The sequence below is a fragment of the Hyla sarda genome, unplaced genomic scaffold (assembly GCF_029499605.1).
Source record: "Hyla sarda isolate aHylSar1 unplaced genomic scaffold, aHylSar1.hap1 scaffold_68, whole genome shotgun sequence".
NCBI classification, from domain to species: Eukaryota; Metazoa; Chordata; class Amphibia; order Anura; family Hylidae; genus Hyla; species Hyla sarda.
Window position 1 is genome coordinate 245,695 of NW_026610697.1, and position 19,540 is coordinate 265,234.

Below are 19,540 nucleotides of genomic sequence, written 5' to 3' on the forward strand. Positions count from 1 at the left end.
TACAGACACGTGGGGCCTCGTACTGATGACTACAGACACGTGGGGCCTCGTACTGATGACTACAGACACGTGGGGCCACGTACTGATGACTATGGACATGTGGGGGCCTCGCACTGATCACTATGGACACGTGGGGCCTCGTACTGATGACTACAGACACGTGGGGCCTCGTACTGATGACTACAGACACGTGGGGCCTCGTACTGATGACTATGGACATGTGGGGCCTCGCACTGATGACTATGGACACGTGGGGCCTCGTACTGATGACTACAGACATGTGGGGCCTCGTACTGATGACTATGGACATGTGGGGCCTCGCACTGATTGACTATGGACACGTGGGGCCTCGTACTGATGACTATGGACCACGTGGGGCCTCGTACTGATGACTACAGACACGTGGGGCCTCGCTCTGATGACTACAGACACGTGGGGCCTCGTACTGATGACTATGGACTATGTCTCACAGAGTGTATGGAGACATTTATAATGGGGGGGGGGTGTAAGGATCTCACAGAGTGTATGGAGACATTTATAATGGGGGGTGGGTGTAAGGATCTCTGTAGGGGAGTGATGTGTATATGTGGGGGAGCAATGTGTATACGTGGGGGAGCGATGTGTATATGTGGGGGAGCGATGTGTATATAAGGGGGTGCTATTTGTATATGTGGGGGAGTGATGTGTATATGTGGGGGAGTGATGTGTATATGTGGGGGAGCGATGTGTTTATTAGGGGGAGTGATGTGTATATGTGGGCGAGTGATGTGTATATGTGGGGGTGCGATGTGTATATGTGGGGGTGCAATGTGTATATGTGGGGGAGCGATGTGTATATGTGGGGGAGCGATGTGTATATGTGGGGGAGCGATGTGTATATGTGGGGGAGCGATGTGTATATGTGGGGGAGCGATGTGTATATGTGGGGGAGCGATGTGTATATGTGGGGGAGTGATGTGTATATGTGGGGGAGCGATGTGTACATGTGGGGGGAGCGATGTGTATATGTGGGGGAGCGATGTGTATATGTGGGGGAGCGATGTGTATATGTGGGGGGAGCGATGTGTATACGTGGGGGTGCAATGTGTATATGTGGGGGAGCGATGTGTATATGTGGGGGAGCGATGTGTATATGTGGGGGAGTGATGTGTACATGTGGGGGGAGCGATGTGTGTATGTGGGGGAGCGATGTGTATATGTGGGGGAGCGATGTGTGTATGTGGGGGAGCGATGTGTATATGTGGGGGGTGCTATGTGTATATGTGGGGGAGTGATGTGTATATGTGGGGGAGCGATGTGTATATGTGGGGGAGTGATGTGTATATGTGGGGGAGTGATGTGTATATGTGGGGGTGCGATGTGTATATGTGGGGGTGCAATGTGTATATGTGGGGGTGCAATGTGTATTTGTGGGGGAGCAATGTGTATATGTGGGGGAGTGATGTGTATGTGGGGGAGTGATGTGTATATGTGGGGGAGCGATGTGTATATGTGGGGGAGTGATGTGTATATGTGGGGGAGCGATGTGTATATGTGGGGGAGCGATGTGTATATGTGGGGGAGCGATGTGTACATGTGGGGGAGCGATGTGTGCATGTGGGGGAGCGATGTGTGTATGTGGGGGAGCGATGTGTATATGTTGTTGTTCTCCGCTTCGTCATTAATAACAGGTTATATCCATTTATCATTGGTTCTGGGACCAGGAAATATTTCTGACTCCTGTGGGGTCTGCAGGATGAGGCAGAACAGAAATCAATGGCTCCTCAGCACAACGGATGTCCAGACCCTGATTTATGGAAAACCACAAGATTTCTAATAATCTGTACACCACAGATACTCAGCAGAGCGTGATGGTATAAACACCAGGACCGCAGCTTTATAATGTAATCATTGTCACTATGTGGCGGTAATGGAGATCTTAGGTTATACTGATTATATTGATATTATATCGGGGAGCGGTCAGACGCAGCACAATCAACACATTCATCTCCAGCCAAGACAGTAACATCTGCTTGTGAAGATGTCAGATATATGAAACATGGGGCCTCGCACTGATGACTATGGACACGTGGGGCCTCGTACTGATGACTACAGACACGTGGGGCCTCGTACTGATGACTACAGACACGTGGGGCCTCGTACTGATGACTACAGACACGTGGGGCCTCGTACTGATGACTATGGACACATGGGGCCTCGTACTGATGACTATGGACACATGGGGCCTCGTACTGATGACTATGGACACATGGGGGCCTCGTACTGATGACTATGGGACATGTGGGGGCCTCGTACTGATGACTACAGACACGTGGGGCCTCGTACTGATGACTACAGACACGTGGGGCCTCGTACTGATGACTATGGACCACATGGGGCCTCGTACTGATGACTATGGAACACATGGGCCTCGTACTGATGACTATGGACACATGGGGCCCTCGTACTGATGACTACGGACATGTGGGGCCTCGTACTGATGACTACAGACACGTGAGGCCTCGTACTGATGACTATGGACACATGGGGCCCTCGTACTGATGACTATGGACACATGGGGCCTCGTACTGATGACTATGGACACGTGGGGCCTCGTACTGATGACTATGGACACGTGGGGCCTCGTACTGATGACTATGGACATGTGGGGCCTCGTACTGATGACTATGGACACGTGGGGGCCTCGTACTGATGACTATGGGCACGTGGGGCCTCGTACTGATGACTATGGACACATGGGGCCTCGTACTAATGACTATGGACACGTGGGGCCTCGTACTGATGACTATGGGACACGTGGGGCCTCGTACTGAATGACTATGGACACGTTGGGGCCTCGTACTGATGACTATGGACACGTGGGGCCTCGTACTGATGACTATGGACATGTGGGGCCTGTTACTGATGACTATGATCACCTAGGGCCTCGTACTGATGACTATGGACACCTGGGGCCTCGTACTGATGACTATGGACACGTGTGGCCCTCGTACTGATGACTATGGACACGTGGGGGTCTCGTACTGATGACTACGGACACGTGGGGTCTCGTACTGATGACTACGGACACATGGGGCCTCGTACTGATGACTATGGACACGTGGGGCCTTGTACTGATGACTATGGACATGTGGGGCCTCGTACTGATGACTATGGACATGTGGGGCCTCGTACTGATGACTATGATCACCTGGGGCCTCGTACTGATGACTATGGACACCTGGGGCCTCTTACTGATGACTATGGACGACGTGTGGCCTCGTACTGATGACTATGGACACGTGGGGTCTCATACTGATGACTACGGACACATGGGGCCTCGTACTGATGACTATGGACACGTGGGGCCTCCGTACTGATGACTATGGGACACGTGGGGGCTCGTACTGATGACATATGGACATGTGGGGCCTTGTACTGATGACTATGGATACGTGGGGCCTCGTACTGATGACTATGGACACGTGGGGCCTTGTACTGATGACTATGGGACACGTGGGGCCTCGTACTGATTGCTATGGACATGAGGGGCCCTCGTACTGATGACTATGGGACACATGGGGCTTGGTACTGATGGCTACGGACACGTGGGGGCCTCGTACTGATGACTATGGACACGTGGAGCCTCGTACTGATGACTATGGACATGTGGGGCCTCGTACTGATGACTATGGACACGTGGGCCTCGTACTGATGGCTATGGACATGTGGGGCCTCGTACTGATGACTATGGACACATGGGGCTTGTACTGATGGCTACGGACACGTGGGGGGCCTCGTACTTGATGACTATGGACACGTGGAGCCTGGTACTGATGACTACGGACACGTGGGGCCTCGTACTGATGACTAGGGACACGTGGGGCCTAGTACTGATAGCTATGGACACGCGGGCCTCGTACTGATGACTATGGGCACGTGGGGCCTCATACTGATGACTATGGACACATGGGGCCTCGTACTGATGACTATGGACACGTGGGGCCTCGTACTGATGACTATGGACACGTGGGGCCTCGTACTGATGACTATGGACATGTGGGGCCTTCGTACTGATGACTATGGACACGTGGGGCCTCGTACTGATGACTATGGGCACGTGGGGCCTCGTACTGATGACTATGGACACATGGGGCCTCGTACTAATGACTATGGGACACGTGGGGCCTCGTACTGATGACTATGGACACGTGGGGCCTCGTACTGATGACTATGGACACGTGGGGCCTCGTACTGATGACTATGGACACGTGGGGCCTCGTACTGATGACTATGGACTTGTGGGGCCTGTTACTGATGACTATGATCACCTGGGGCCTCGTACTGATGACTATGGACACCTGGGGCCTCGTACTGATGACTATGGACACGTGTGGCCTTCGTACTGATGACTATGGACACGTGGGGGTCTCGTACTTGATGACTACGGACACGTGGGGTCTCGTACTGATGACTACGGACACATGGGGCCTCGTACTGATGACTATGGACACGTGGGGCCTTGTACTGATGACTACAGACACGTGGGGCCTCGTACTGATGACTATGGACATGTGGGGCCTCGTACTGATGACTATGATCACCTGGGGCCTCGTACTGATGACTATGGACACCTGGGGCCTCTTACTGATGACTATGGACACGTGTGGCCTCGTACTGATGACTATGGACACGTGGGGTCTCGTACTGATGACTACGGACACATGGGGCCTCGTACTGATGACTATGGACACGTGGGGCCTCGTACTGATGACTATGGACACGTGGGGGCTCGTACTGATGACTATGGACATGTGGGGCCCTTGTACTGATGGACTATGGATACGTGGGGCCTCGTACTGATGACTATGGACACGTGGGGCCTTGTACTGATGACTATGGACACGTGGGGCCTCGTACTGATGGCTATGGACATGAGGGGCCTCGTACTGATGACTATGGACACATGGGGGCTTGGTACTGATGGCTACGGACACGTGGGGCCTCGTACTGATGACTATGGACACGTGGAGCCTCGTAATGATGACTATGGACATGTGGGGCCTCGTACTGATGACTATGGACACGTGGGGCCTCGTACTGATGGGCTATGGACATGTGGGGGCCTCGTACTGATGACTATGGACACATGGGGCTTGGTACTGATGGCTACGGACACGTGGGGCCTCGTACTGATGACTATGGACACGTGGAGCCTGGTACTGATGACTACGACACGTGGGGCCTCGTACTGATGACTAGGGACACGTGGGGCCTCGTACTGATAGCTATGGACACGCGGGGCCTCGTACTGATGACTATGGGCACGTGGGGCCTCGTACTGATGACTATGGACACATGGGGCCTGGTACTGATGGTAACTGACATGTGGGGCCTGGTACTGATTGCTACGGACACGTGGGGCCTCGTATTGATGACTACGGACACGTGGGGCCTCGTACTGATGGCTACGGACACGTGGGGCCTCGTACTGATGACTATGGACACGTGGAGCCTGGTACTGATGACTACGGACACGTGGGGCCTCGTACTGATGACTAGGGACACGTGGGGCCTCGTACTGATAGCTATGGACACGCGGGGCCTCGTACTGATGACTATGGGCACGTGGGGCCTCGTACTGATGACTATGGACACATGGGGCCTGGTACTGATGGTAACTGACATGTGGGGCCTGGTACTGATTGCTACGGACACGTGGGGCCTCGTATTGATGACTACGGACACGCGGGGCCTCGTATTGATGGCTATGTAGACATGGGGCCTCGTATTGATGACTACGGACACGTGGGGCCTGGTACTGATGGCTACGGACACGTGGGGCTTCATATTGATGACTATGGACACGTGGGGCCTGGTACTGATGACTACGGACACGTGGGGCCTCGTACTGATGACTAGGGACACGTGGGGCCTCGTACTGATGGCTATGTACACATGGGGCCTCATATTGATGACTATGGACACGTGGGGCCTGGTACTAATGGCTACAGACACGTGGGGCCTCGTATCGATGACGACTACGGACACGTGGGGCCTCGTACTGATGGCTACATAAATGTGGGGTCTCATTTTTAAAAACTTTTTTAATTTTTTGCTTAAATATTTTACATTTAATACCCAATTTCAATTTGGAAAGGTATGTAGCGGTGATGGTGATTGATTTTTGTTTTTTTAGGCTTATCAAAAAATAAATAAAAAATTATGAAATTTTAGGGTACTGAGCACCCCATCGCCAGTGTTTACAAGCAATCTACTGGAATTTTACTTATATACTTTTTTTTACGGACACGTGGGGCCTCATGCTGATGGCTACGGACACATTGTGCCTCGCACTGATGACTATGGACATGTGGGGCCTGGTACTGATGGCTACAGACACGTGGGGCCTCGTACTGATGACCATGGACATGTGGGGCCTCGTACTGATGACTATGGACACGTGGGGCCTCGTACTGATGACTATGGACACGTGGGGCCTCGTACTGATGGCTATGAACATTTGGCTCCACTATAACCTGTAATATTATTACACTCCAGATTTTAGTGACTATATCCTGTAATATTATTACTCTCCAGACTCTAGTGACTATATCCTGTAATATTATTACACCACATACTCTAGTGACTATATCCTATAATATTATTACTCTCCAGACTCCACTGACTTTAACCTGTAATTTTATTACACCCCAGACTCTACTGACTATAACCTGTAATATTATTACACCAGACTCTACTAACTATAACCTGTAATATTATTACTCTCCAGACTCTAGTGACTATAACCTGTAATATTATTACACCACAGACTCTAGTGACTATATCCTATAACATTATTACTCTCCAGACTCTAGTGACTATAACCTGTAATATTATTACACTCCAGACTCTATAACCTGTAACATTATTACTCTCCAGACTCTAGTGACTATAACCTGTAATATTATTACACCACATATTCTGGTGACTATATCCTGTAGTATTATTATTCTCCAGACTCTAGTGACTATATCCTGTAATATTATTACACTCCAGACTCTAGTGACTATAACCTGTAATATTATTACTCTCCAGACTCTATTGACTATATCCTATAATATTATTACACCACAGACTCTATTGACTATATCCTATAATATTATTACTCTCCAGACTCTACTGACTATAACCTGTAATATTATTACTCTCCAGACTCTAGTGACTATAACCTGTAATATTATTACACTCCAGACTCTACTGACTATAACCTGTAATATTATTACACTCCAGACTCTACTGACTATAACCTGTAATATTATTACTCTCCAGACTCTAGTGACTATATCTTGTAATATTATTACTTTCCAGACTCTACTGACTATATCCTGTAATATTATTATTCTCCAGACTCTAGTGACTATAACCTGTACTATTATTACACTTCAGACTCTATAACCTGTAATATTATTACTCTCCAGACTCTAGTGACTATAACCTGTAATATTATTACTCTCCAGACTCTAGTGACTATATCTTGTAATATTATTACTCTCCAGACTCTACTGACTATATCCTGTAATATTATTATTCTCCAGACTCTAGTGACTATAACCTGTACTATTATTACACTTCAGACTCTATAACCTGTAATATTATTACTCTCCAGACTCTAGTGACTATAACCTGTAATATTATTACACTCCAGACTCTATTGACTATAACCTGTAATATTATTACTCTCCAGACTCTAGTGACTATATCTTGTAATATTATTACTCTCCAGACTCTACTGACTATATCCTGTAATATTATTATTCTCCAGACTCTAGTGACTATAACCTGTAATATTATTACACTTCAGACACTATAACCTGCAATATTATTACTCTCCAGACTCTAGTGACTATAACCTGTAATATTATTACTCTCCAGACTCTACTGACTATAACCTGTAATATTATTACTCTCCAGACTCTACTGACTATAACCTGTAATATTATTACACCCCAGACTCTACTGACTATAACCTGTAATATTATTACTCTCCAGACTCTAGTGACTATAACCTGTAATATTATTACACCACAGACTCTAGTGACTATATCCTGTTATATTATTACACTCCAGACTCTAGTGACTATAACCTGTAATATAATTACACTCCAGACTCTATAACCTGTAATATTATTACTCTCCAGACTCTACTGACTATAACCTGTAATATTATTACACCACAGATTCTGGTGACTATATCCTGTAGTATTATTATTCTCCAGACTCTAGTGACTATATCCTGTAATATTATTACACTCCAGACTCTAGTGACTATAACCTGTAATATTATTACTCTCCAGACTCTATTGACTATATCCTATAATATTATTACACCACAGACTCTACTGACTATATCCTGTAATATTATTACTCTCCAGACTCTACTGACTATATCCTGTAATATTATTATTCTCCAGACTCTAGTGACTATAACCTGTAATATTATTACACTTCAGACTCTATAACCTGTAATATTATTACTCTCCAGACTCTACTGACTATATCCTGTAATATTATTATTCTCCAGACTCTAGTGACTATAACCTGTAATATTATTACACTCCAGACTCTACTGACTATAACCTGTAATAATATTACTCTCCAGACTCTAGTGACTATAACCTGTAATCTTATTACTCTCCAGACTCTATTGACTATATCCTATAATATTATTACTCTCCAGACTCTACTGACTATAACCTGTAATATTATTACTCTCCAGACTCTAGTGACTATAACCTGTAATATTATTACACTCCAGACTCTATTGACTATAACCTGTAATATTATTACTCTCCAGACTCTAGTGACTATATCTTGTAATATTATTACTCTCCAGACTCTACTGACTATATCCTGTAATATTATTATTCTCCAGACTCTAGTGACTATAACCTGTAATATTATTACACTTCAGACACTATAACCTGCAATATTATTACTCTCCAGACTCTAGTGACTATAACCTGTAATATTATTACTCTCCAGACTCTACTGACTATAACCTGTAATATTATTACTCTCCAGACTCTACTGACTATAACCTGTAATATTATTACACCCCAGACTCTACTGACTATAACCTGTAATATTATTACTCTCCAGACTCTAGTGACTATAACCTGTAATATTATTACACCACAGACTCTAGTGACTATATCCTGTTATATTATTACACTCCAGACTCTAGTGACTATAACCTGTAATATAATTACACTCCAGACTCTATAACCTGTAATATTATTACTCTCCAGACTCTACTGACTATAACCTGTAATATTATTACACCACAGATTCTGGTGACTATATCCTGTAGTATTATTATTCTCCAGACTCTAGTGACTATATCCTGTAATATTATTACACTCCAGACTCTAGTGACTATAACCTGTAATATTATTACTCTCCAGACTCTATTGACTATATCCTATAATATTATTACACCACAGACTCTACTGACTATATCCTGTAATATTATTACTCTCCAGACTCTACTGACTATATCCTGTAATATTATTATTCTCCAGACTCTAGTGACTATAACCTGTAATATTATTACACTTCAGACTCTATAACCTGTAATATTATTACTCTCCAGACTCTACTGACTATATCCTGTAATATTATTATTCTCCAGACTCTAGTGACTATAACCTGTAATATTATTACACTCCAGACTCTACTGACTATAACCTGTAATAATATTACTCTCCAGACTCTAGTGACTATAACCTGTAATCTTATTACTCTCCAGACTCTATTGACTATATCCTATAATATTATTACTCTCCAGACTCTACTGACTATAACCTGTAATATTATTACTCTCCAGACTCTACTGACTATATCCTGTAATATTATTATACTCCAGACTCTAGTGACTATAACCTGTAATATTATTACTCTCCAGACTCTATTGACTATATCCTATAATATTATTACACCACAGACTCTATTGACTATATCCTATAATATTATTACTCTCCAGACTCTACTGACTATATCCTGTAATATTATTACTCTCCAGACTCTGCTGACTATAACCTGTAATATTATTACTCTCCAGACTCTACTGACTATATCCTGTAATATTATTACACCACAGATTCTGGTGACTATATCCTGTAGTATTATTATTCTCCAGTCTCTAGTGACTATATCCTGTAATATTATTACACTCTAGACTCTAGTGACTATAACCTGTAATATTATTACTCTCCAGACTCTTTTGACTATATCCTATAATATTATTACTCTCCAGACTCTACTGACTATAACCTGTAATATTATTACTCTCCAGACTCTACTGACTATATCCTGTAATATTATTACTCTCCAGACTCTACTGACTATATCCTGTAATATTATTATTCTCCAGACTCTACTGACTATAACCTGTAATATTATTACTCTCCAGACTCTAGTGACTATAACCTGTAATATTATTACTCTCCAGACTCTACTGACTATAACCTGTAATATTATGACTCTCCAGACCCTAGTGACTATAACCTGTAATATTATTACACCCCAGACTCTACTGACTATAACCTGTAATATTATTACTCTCCAGACTCTAGTGACTATAACCTGTAATATTATTACACCACAGACTCTAGTGACTATATCCTATAATATTATTACTCTCAAGACTCTACTGACTATAACCTGTAATATTATTACTCTCCAGACTCTACTGACTATAACCTGTAATATTATTACACCACAGATTCTGGTGACTATATCCTGTAGTATTATTATTCTCCAGACTCTAGTGACTATATCCTGTAATATTATTATACTCCAGACTCTACTGACTATATACTGTAATATTATTACTCTCCAGACTCTGCTGACTATAACCTGTAATATTATTACTCTCCAGACTCTACTGACTATATCCTGTAATATTATTCTCCAGACTCTAGTGACTATATCCTGTAATATTATTACACTCCAGACTCTACTGACTATAACCTGTATTATTACTCTCCAGACTCTATTGACTATATCCTGTAATATTATTATTCTCCAGACTCTAGTGACTATAACCTGTAATATTATTACACCACAGACTCTAGTGACTATATCCTATAATATTATTACTCTCAAGACTCTACTGACTATAACCTGTAATATTATTACACTCCAGACTCTATAACCTGTAATATTATTACTCTCCAGACTCTAGTGACTATAACCTGTAATATTATGACTCTCCAGACTCTAGTGACTATAACCTGTAATATTATTACACCCCAGACTCTACTGACTATAACCTGTAATATTATTACTCTCCAGACTCTAGTGACTATAACCTGTAATATTATTACACCACAGACTCTAGTGACTATATCCTATAATATTATTACTCTCAAGACTCTACTGACTGTAACCTGTAATATTATTACTCTCCAGACTCTACTGACTATAACCTGTAATATTATTACACCACAGATTCTGGTGACTATATCCTGTAGTATTATTATTCTCCAGACTCTAGTGACTATATCCTGTAATATTATTATACTCCAGACTCTAGTGACTATAACCTGTAATATTATTACTTTCCAGACTCTATTGACTATATCCTATAATATTATTACACCACAGACTCTATTGACTATATCCTATAATATTATTACTCTCCAGACTCTACTGACTATATCCTGTAATATTATTACTCTCCAGACTCTGCTGACTATAACCTGTAATATTATTACTCTCCAGACTCTACGGACTATATCCTGTAATATTATTCTCCAGACTCTAGTGACTATATCCTGTAATATTATTATTCTCCAGACTCTAGTGACTATATCCTGTAATATTATTACACTCCAGACTCTACTGACTATAACCTGTAATATTATTACTCTCCAGACTATTGACTATATTCTATAATATTATTTCACCACAGACTCTACTGACTATATCCTATAATATTATTACACCACAGACTCTACTGACTATATCCTGTAATATTATTACTCTCCAGACTCTACTGACTATATCCTATAATATTATTATACTCCAGACTCTACTGACTATAACCTGTAATATTATTACTCTCCAGACTCTACTGACTATATCCTATAATATTATTACACCACAGACTCTACTGACTATATCCTATAATATTATTACTCTCCAGACTCTACTGACTATAACCTGTAATATTATTACTCTCCAGACTCTACTGACTATATTCTATAATATTATTACACTCCAGACTCTACTGACTATAACCTGTAATATTATTACTCTCCAGACTCTACTGACTATAACCTATAATATTCTTACTCTCCAGACTCTACTGACTATATTCTATAATATTATTACTCTCCAGACTCTACTGACTATAACCTTTCGTATTATTACTGTTACGCCGAGCGCTCCCGGTCCCCGCTCCTCCCCGGAGCGCTCACAGCGTTCTCCTGTTCGCAGCGCCCCGGTCAGACCCGCTGACCGGGTGTGCTGCGATAATGTCCCCAGCCGGGATGCGATTCGCGATGCGGGACGCGCCCGCTCGCGGTGCACATCCCGACCCGCTTACCAGACTCGTTCCCCGCTCCCTAGGGCACGCGCGCGCCGGCTCTTTGCGATTTAAAGGCCCAGTGTGCCAGTGATTGGCGCATGGTTTTAAGTAGTGTGTTCACCTGTGCACTTCCCTATATCACCTCACTTCCCCTTCCCTTCCTTGCCGGATCTTGGTGCCATTGTGCCAGTGAAAGCGTTTCCTTGTGTATCCCAAACCAGTGTTCCAGACCTCTTGCCGTTGCCCCTGACTACGATCCTTGCTGCCTGCCCTGACCTTCTGCTACGTCCGACCTTGCTCTTGCCTAATCCCTTGTACCGCGCCTATCTCAGCAGTCAGAGAGGTTGAGCCGTTGCCGGTGGATACGACCTGGTTGCTACCGCCGCTGCAAGACCATCCCGCTTTGCGGCGGGCTCTGGTGAAAACCAGTAGCAACTTAGAACCGGTCCACCAGCACGGTCCACTGACACGGTCCACGCCAATCCCTCTCTGACACAGAGGATCCACCTCCAGCCTGCCGAATCCTGACAATTACTCTCCAGACTCTAACCTGTAATATTATTACTCTCCAGACTCTACTGACTATATCCTGTAATATTATTATTCTCCAGACTCTAGTGACTATAACCTGTAATATTATTACACTCCAGACTCTAGTGACTATAACCTGTAATAATATTACTCTCCAGACTCTAGTGACTATAACCTTTAATATTATTACTCTCCAGAATCTACTGACTATATCCTATAATATTATTATTCTCCAGACTCTACTGACTATATCCTGTAATATTATTACACTCCAGACTCTAGTGACTATAACCTGTAATATTATTACTCTCCAGACTCTAGTGACTGTAACCTGTAATATTATTACACCCCAGACTCTACTGACTATATCCTGTAATATTATTACTCTCCAGACTCTACTGACTATCCTGTAATATTATTACACTCCAGACTCTAGTGACTGTAACCTGTAATATTATTACACCACAGACACTTTTGACTATAACCTGTATTATTATTACTCTCCAGACGCTAGTGACTATAACCTGTATTATTATTACTCTCCAGACGCTAGTGACTATAACCTGTATTATTATTACTCTCCAGACTCTAGTGACTATAACCTGTATTATTATTACTCTCCAGACGCTAGTGACTATAACCTGTATTATTATTACTCTCCAGACGCTAGTGACTATAACCTGTATTATTATTACTCTCCAGACTCTAGTGACTATAACCTGTATTATTATTACTCTCCAGACTCTAGTGGCTATAACCTGTAATATTATTACACTCGAGACTCTAGTGACCATAACCTGTAATATTATTACACCACAGACTCTACTGACTATAACCTGCTATATTATTACACTCCAGACTCTAGTGACTATAATCTGGCTGAGAACTCCATAGTGTCACTGCTCTTACAGTAAAGAATCCCTTCCTTTGTTGGTTGACCTTTAACCTCTAGAGATGTTTACCAGTCACTGGCAGTCAGCAGGGACATATAATATGGTAAGCAATATATGATAAAGCTGCAGAACTATATCCATTGTTATCCAAGGCCTCTCAGTGGGTAGTTGACATGTTAGGTTGGTTAAGACACAATCATGGTGAGAGGCAGAATGTGAGGAGTTTTCCCTGACCCTAATATAGTAGCGGGGAACAGACTCCGCCTCCAGATGACCCCACTGGTGTGGATGGGGGACCTGGGCCCAATGTTCTAACCATCACTAGGGTGGAGTTGGTGAAACATTCCAGGAGATAGAGGATACAAGACTGGATGATGGGTCACTAAGGGGACATGACAGTGATGGTGATGTTGGGATGACGGGAGGATGGAGGGAGGGCAGGAGTATGACTGTGGGATGGCAGGAGAATGACGGAGGGATGACTGTGGGATGATGGGAGGGCGGGAGGATGATGGTGGGAAGATGGGAGGGTGGGAGTATGATGGTGGGATGATGGGAGGGCAGGAGGATGATGGAGAGATGAAGGGAGGGCGGGAGGATGATGGTGGGATGAAGGAAGGGCGGGAGGATGATGGTGGGATGGCGGGAGGATGATGGTGGGATGAAGGGAGGGCGGGAGGATGATGGTGGGATGGTTGGAGGGCGGGAGGATGATGGTGGGATGACAGGAGGGTGGGAGGATTATGGTGGGATGAAGGGAGGGCGGGAGGATGATGGTGGGATGAGGGAGGATGATGGTGGGATGACAGGAGGGCGGGAGGATGATGGTGGGATGACGGGAGGGCGGGAGGATGATGTTGGGATCAAGGGAGGGCGGGAGGATGATGGTGGGATGGCGGGAGGATGATGGTGGGATGACAGGAGGGCGGGAGGATGATGGTGGGATGATGGGAGGATGATGGTGGGATGGCAAGAGGATGATGGTGGGATGGCGGGAGGATGATGGCAGGATGACAGGAGGGAGATACTCACAGCTCTATTGCTTTGTTCCACATGACCACGTATCCAGAGAGAACGAAGGATAAAATATTTACAATGTGTGTGTTTCCTCTCTCCGTCCCCACATAGAGCCACTTACTCTGGAAAGGCAGATGGCAGCAGGTAATCCTGGAAGAGAGCACAACATTAGTCACATGACAGCCCGGAGCATCCCCCATTACATAGACAGGACCCCCAAAATGAACGACAGATAACACCCCAAACATAGTCAGAGCCCGGAGCGTCCCCCATTACATAGACAGGACCCCCAAAATGAACGACAGATAACACCCCAAACATAGTCAGAGCCTGGAGCGGTCCCCATTACATGGAGAGGACCCCCCAAATGTACAACAGATAACACCCCAAACGTAGTCAGAGACCAGAGCGTCCCCCATTACATGGAGAGGACCCCCAAATGTACAACAGATAATACCCCAAACATAGTCAGAGTCCGGAGCGGTCCCCATTACATAGACAAGACCCCCAAATGTACGACAGTTAACACCCCAAACATAGTCAGAGCCCGGAGTGTCCCCCATCACATGGAGAGGACCCCCCAAATGTACAACAGATAACACCCCAAACATGGTCAGAGCCCGGAGCGTCCCCCATAACATGGAGAGTACCGCACAAATGTATGACAGATAACATGTAACATAGTCAGAGTCTGGAGTGGCCCACATTACATAGTCAGGACCCCCCAAATGTATGACAGATAACACCCCAAACATAGTCAGAGCCTGGAGCGCCCCACATTACATAGACAAGACCCCCCAAATGTACGACAGATAACATAACATGCATAGTCAGAACCTGGAGTGTCCCCCATTGCATAGACAGGACCCCCCAAATGTACGACAGATAACACCCCAAACATAGTCAAAACCTGAAGCGGCCCCCATTACATAGACAGGACCCCCCAAATGTACGACAGATAACATGTAACATAGTCAGTACCTGAAGCGGCCCCCATTACATAGACAGGACCCCCCAAATGTACGACAGATAACATGTAACATAGTCAGTACCTGAAGCGGCCCTCATTACATAGACAAGACCCCCCAAATGTACGACAGATAACACCCCAAACATAGTCAGAGCCTGGAGCACCCCCCATTACATAGACAGGACCCCCAAATGTACGACAGATAACACCCCAAACATTGTCAGAACCTGGAGTGTCCCCCATTACATGGAGAGGACCCCCAAATGTATGACAGATAACATAACATTCATAGTCAGAACGTGGAGCGGCCCACATTACATAGACAAGACCCCTCAAATGTATGGCAGACAACACCCCAAACATAGTCAGAACCTGGAGTGTCCCCCATTACATAGACAGGACCCCCCAAATGTACCACAGATTACACCCCAAACATAGTCAGAGCCCGGAGCGGCCCCCATTACATAGACAGGACCCCCCAAATGTACCACAGATTACACCCCAAACATAGTCAGAGCCCGGAGCGGCCCCCATTACATAGACAGGACCCCCCAAATGTATGACAGATAACACCCCAAACATAGTCAGAACCTGGAGTGTCCTCCATTACATAGACAGATAACATAACATGCATAGTCAGAACGCGGAGCGGCCCCCATTACATAGACAAGACCCCCCAAATGTATGACAGATAACACCCCAAACATAGTCAGAACCTGGAGTGTCCTCCATTACATAGACAGGACCCCCCAAATGTACGACAGATTGCACCCCAAACATAGTCAAAACCTGGAGTGGCCCCCATTACATAGACAAGACCCCCCAAATGTATGACAGATAACACCCCAAACATAGTCAGAACCTGGAGCGCCTCCCATTACATAGACAGATAACATAACATGCATAGTCAGAACGCGGAGCGGCCCCCATTACATAGACAAGACCCCCCAAATGTATGACACATAACATGCATAGTCAAAGCCTGGAGCATTACCCATTACATAGACAGGACCCCCCAAATGTACGACAGATAACACCCCAAACATAGTCAGAGCCTAGAGCGTTCCCCATTACATAGACAAGACCCCCCAAATGTACAACAGATAACACCCCAAACATAGTCAAAACCTGGAGCGGCTCCCATTACTTCCATAGACAGGACCCCCCAAATGTATGACAGATAACATGTAACTGTCAGAACCTATAGGGTTAAAAGGTCCTGACAGGTTCTTTGTCGTATTTTGTTGCTGGGTTACGCCCGGCTGTCTGGACTGGTCAGCTGACCCTGATTGCAGCACCTGTCCTGGCTCCATATAAGCTGGCAGTCTACTCCCAGTCAGTGCCTGCTATAGAGCTCAGTTTGCAGTCTGTCTAGTGCTCTGCTGTATCTGGAATATCTGGCATTTTGATTCTGCTCTCTGGTATTAGTGATTTTGTACTGTGACAACTCCTGGCTTTAGACACAGATAGTGGACATTGGACTTACTGTGTGAGTGTTAGTCTGTCTGTATCCTACTGTACCCTGACCTGAGTCTGTATTATTGTAGTTTATTGTTTTGACTTTTTGACTGTCCCTCACTTGTTTAGATAGGGACTGTCTCTGTAGTTGTGGACCTGTTATTTAGGACAGGGGGAGTGGGCGAGAATAGTGTGCACTCCTTCCCTGCCCAGACATGACAGTAACATAGTCAGAGCCTGGAGTGGCCCCCATTACATAGAGGACCCCCAAATGTATGACAGATAACATAACATGTATAGTCAGAGCCTGGAGTGGCCCCCATTACATAGAGGACCCCCAAATGTATGACAGATAACATAACATCCATAGTCAGAGCCTGGAGCGGCCCCCATTATATAAACAGGACCCCCCAAATATATGACAGATAACATAACATGCATAGTCAGAGCCTGGAGCGATCCCCATTACATAGAGGACCCCCAAATGTATGATAGATAACATAACATCCATAGTCAGAGCCTGGAGCGGCCCCCATTACATAGAGGACCCCCAAATGTATGACAGATAACATAACATGCATAGTCAGAGCCTGGAGTGGCCCCCATTACATAGAGGACCCCCAAATGTATGACAGATAACATAACATCCATAGTCAGAGCCTGGAGCGGCCCCCATTATATAAACAGGACCCCCCAAATATATGACAGATAACATAACATGCATAGTCAGAGCCTGGAGCGGCCCCCATTACATAGAGGACCCCCAAATGTATGATAGATAACATAACATCCATAGTCAGAGCCTGGAGCGGCCCCCATTACATAGAGGACCCCCAAATGTATGATAGATAACATAACATGCATAGTCAGAGCCTGGAGTGGCCCCCATTATATAAACAGGACCCCCCAAATATATAAATATATGACAGATAACATAACATCCATAGTCAGAGCCTGGAGCGGCCCCCATTACATAGAGGACCCCCAAATGTATGACAGATAACATAACATCCATAGTCAGAGCCTGGAGCGGCCCCCATTACATAGAGGACCCCCAAATGTATGATAGATAACATAACCTGCATAGTCAGAGCCTGGAGCGGCCCCCATTACATAGAGGACCCCCAAATGTATGACAGATAACATAACATCCATAGTCAGAGCCTGGAGCGGACCCCATTATATAAACAGGACCCCCCAAATATGACAGATAACATAACATGCATAGTCAGAGCCTGGAGCGGCCCCCATTACATAGAGGACCCCCAAATGTATGACAGATAACATAACATGTATAGTCAGAGCCTGGAGCGGCCCCCATTACATAGAGGACCCCAAATGTATGACAGATAACATAACATGCATAGTCAGAGCCTGAAGTGGCCCCCATTATATAAACAGGACCCCCCAAATATGACAGATAACATAACATTCATAGTCAGAGCCTGGAGCGGCCCCCATTACATAGAGGACCCCCAAATGTATGACAGATAACATAACATCCATAGTCAGAGCCTGGAGCGGCCCCCATTACATAGAGGACCCCCAAATGTATGATAGATAACATAACATCCATAGTCAGAGCCTGGAGCGGCCCCCATTATATAAACAAGACCCCCCCAAATATATGACAGATAACATAACATGCATAGTCAGAGCCTGGAGCGGCCCCCATTACATAGAGGACCCCCAAATGTATGACAGATAACATAACATGCATAGTCAGAGCCTGGAGCGGCCCCCATTACATAGAGGACCCTCCAAATGTATGATAGATAACATAACATGTATAGTCAGAGCCTGGAGCGGCCCCCATTACATAGAGGACCCCCAAATGTATGATAAATAACATAACATGCATAGTCAGAGCCTGGAGCGGCCCCCATTATATAGAGAACCCCCAAATGTATGACAGATAACATAACATCCATAGTCAGAGCCTGGAGCGGCCCCCATTACATAGAGGACCCCCAAATATATGACAGATAACATAACCTGCATAGTCAGAGCCTGGAGCGGCCCCCATTACATAAAGGACCCCCAAATGTATGATAGATAACATAACATGCATAGTCAGAGCCTGGAGTGGCCCCCATT

The 19,540-nt window shown here is 45.0% G+C and overlaps 1 protein-coding gene across 1 annotated transcript in view; it reads right to left on the reverse strand.

Annotated features, from left to right (window-relative positions):
* Positions 1–19,540, reverse strand: part of STXBP5L (syntaxin binding protein 5L) — a 452,679-nt gene that overhangs the window by 238,252 nt on the left and 194,887 nt on the right. Inside the window, 3 exon segments of the mRNA XM_056554342.1 lie at positions 4,584–4,996; positions 5,113–5,927; positions 15,031–15,165. Coding sequence (XP_056410317.1) covers positions 4,584–4,996; positions 5,113–5,927; positions 15,031–15,165 — 1,363 coding nt within the window.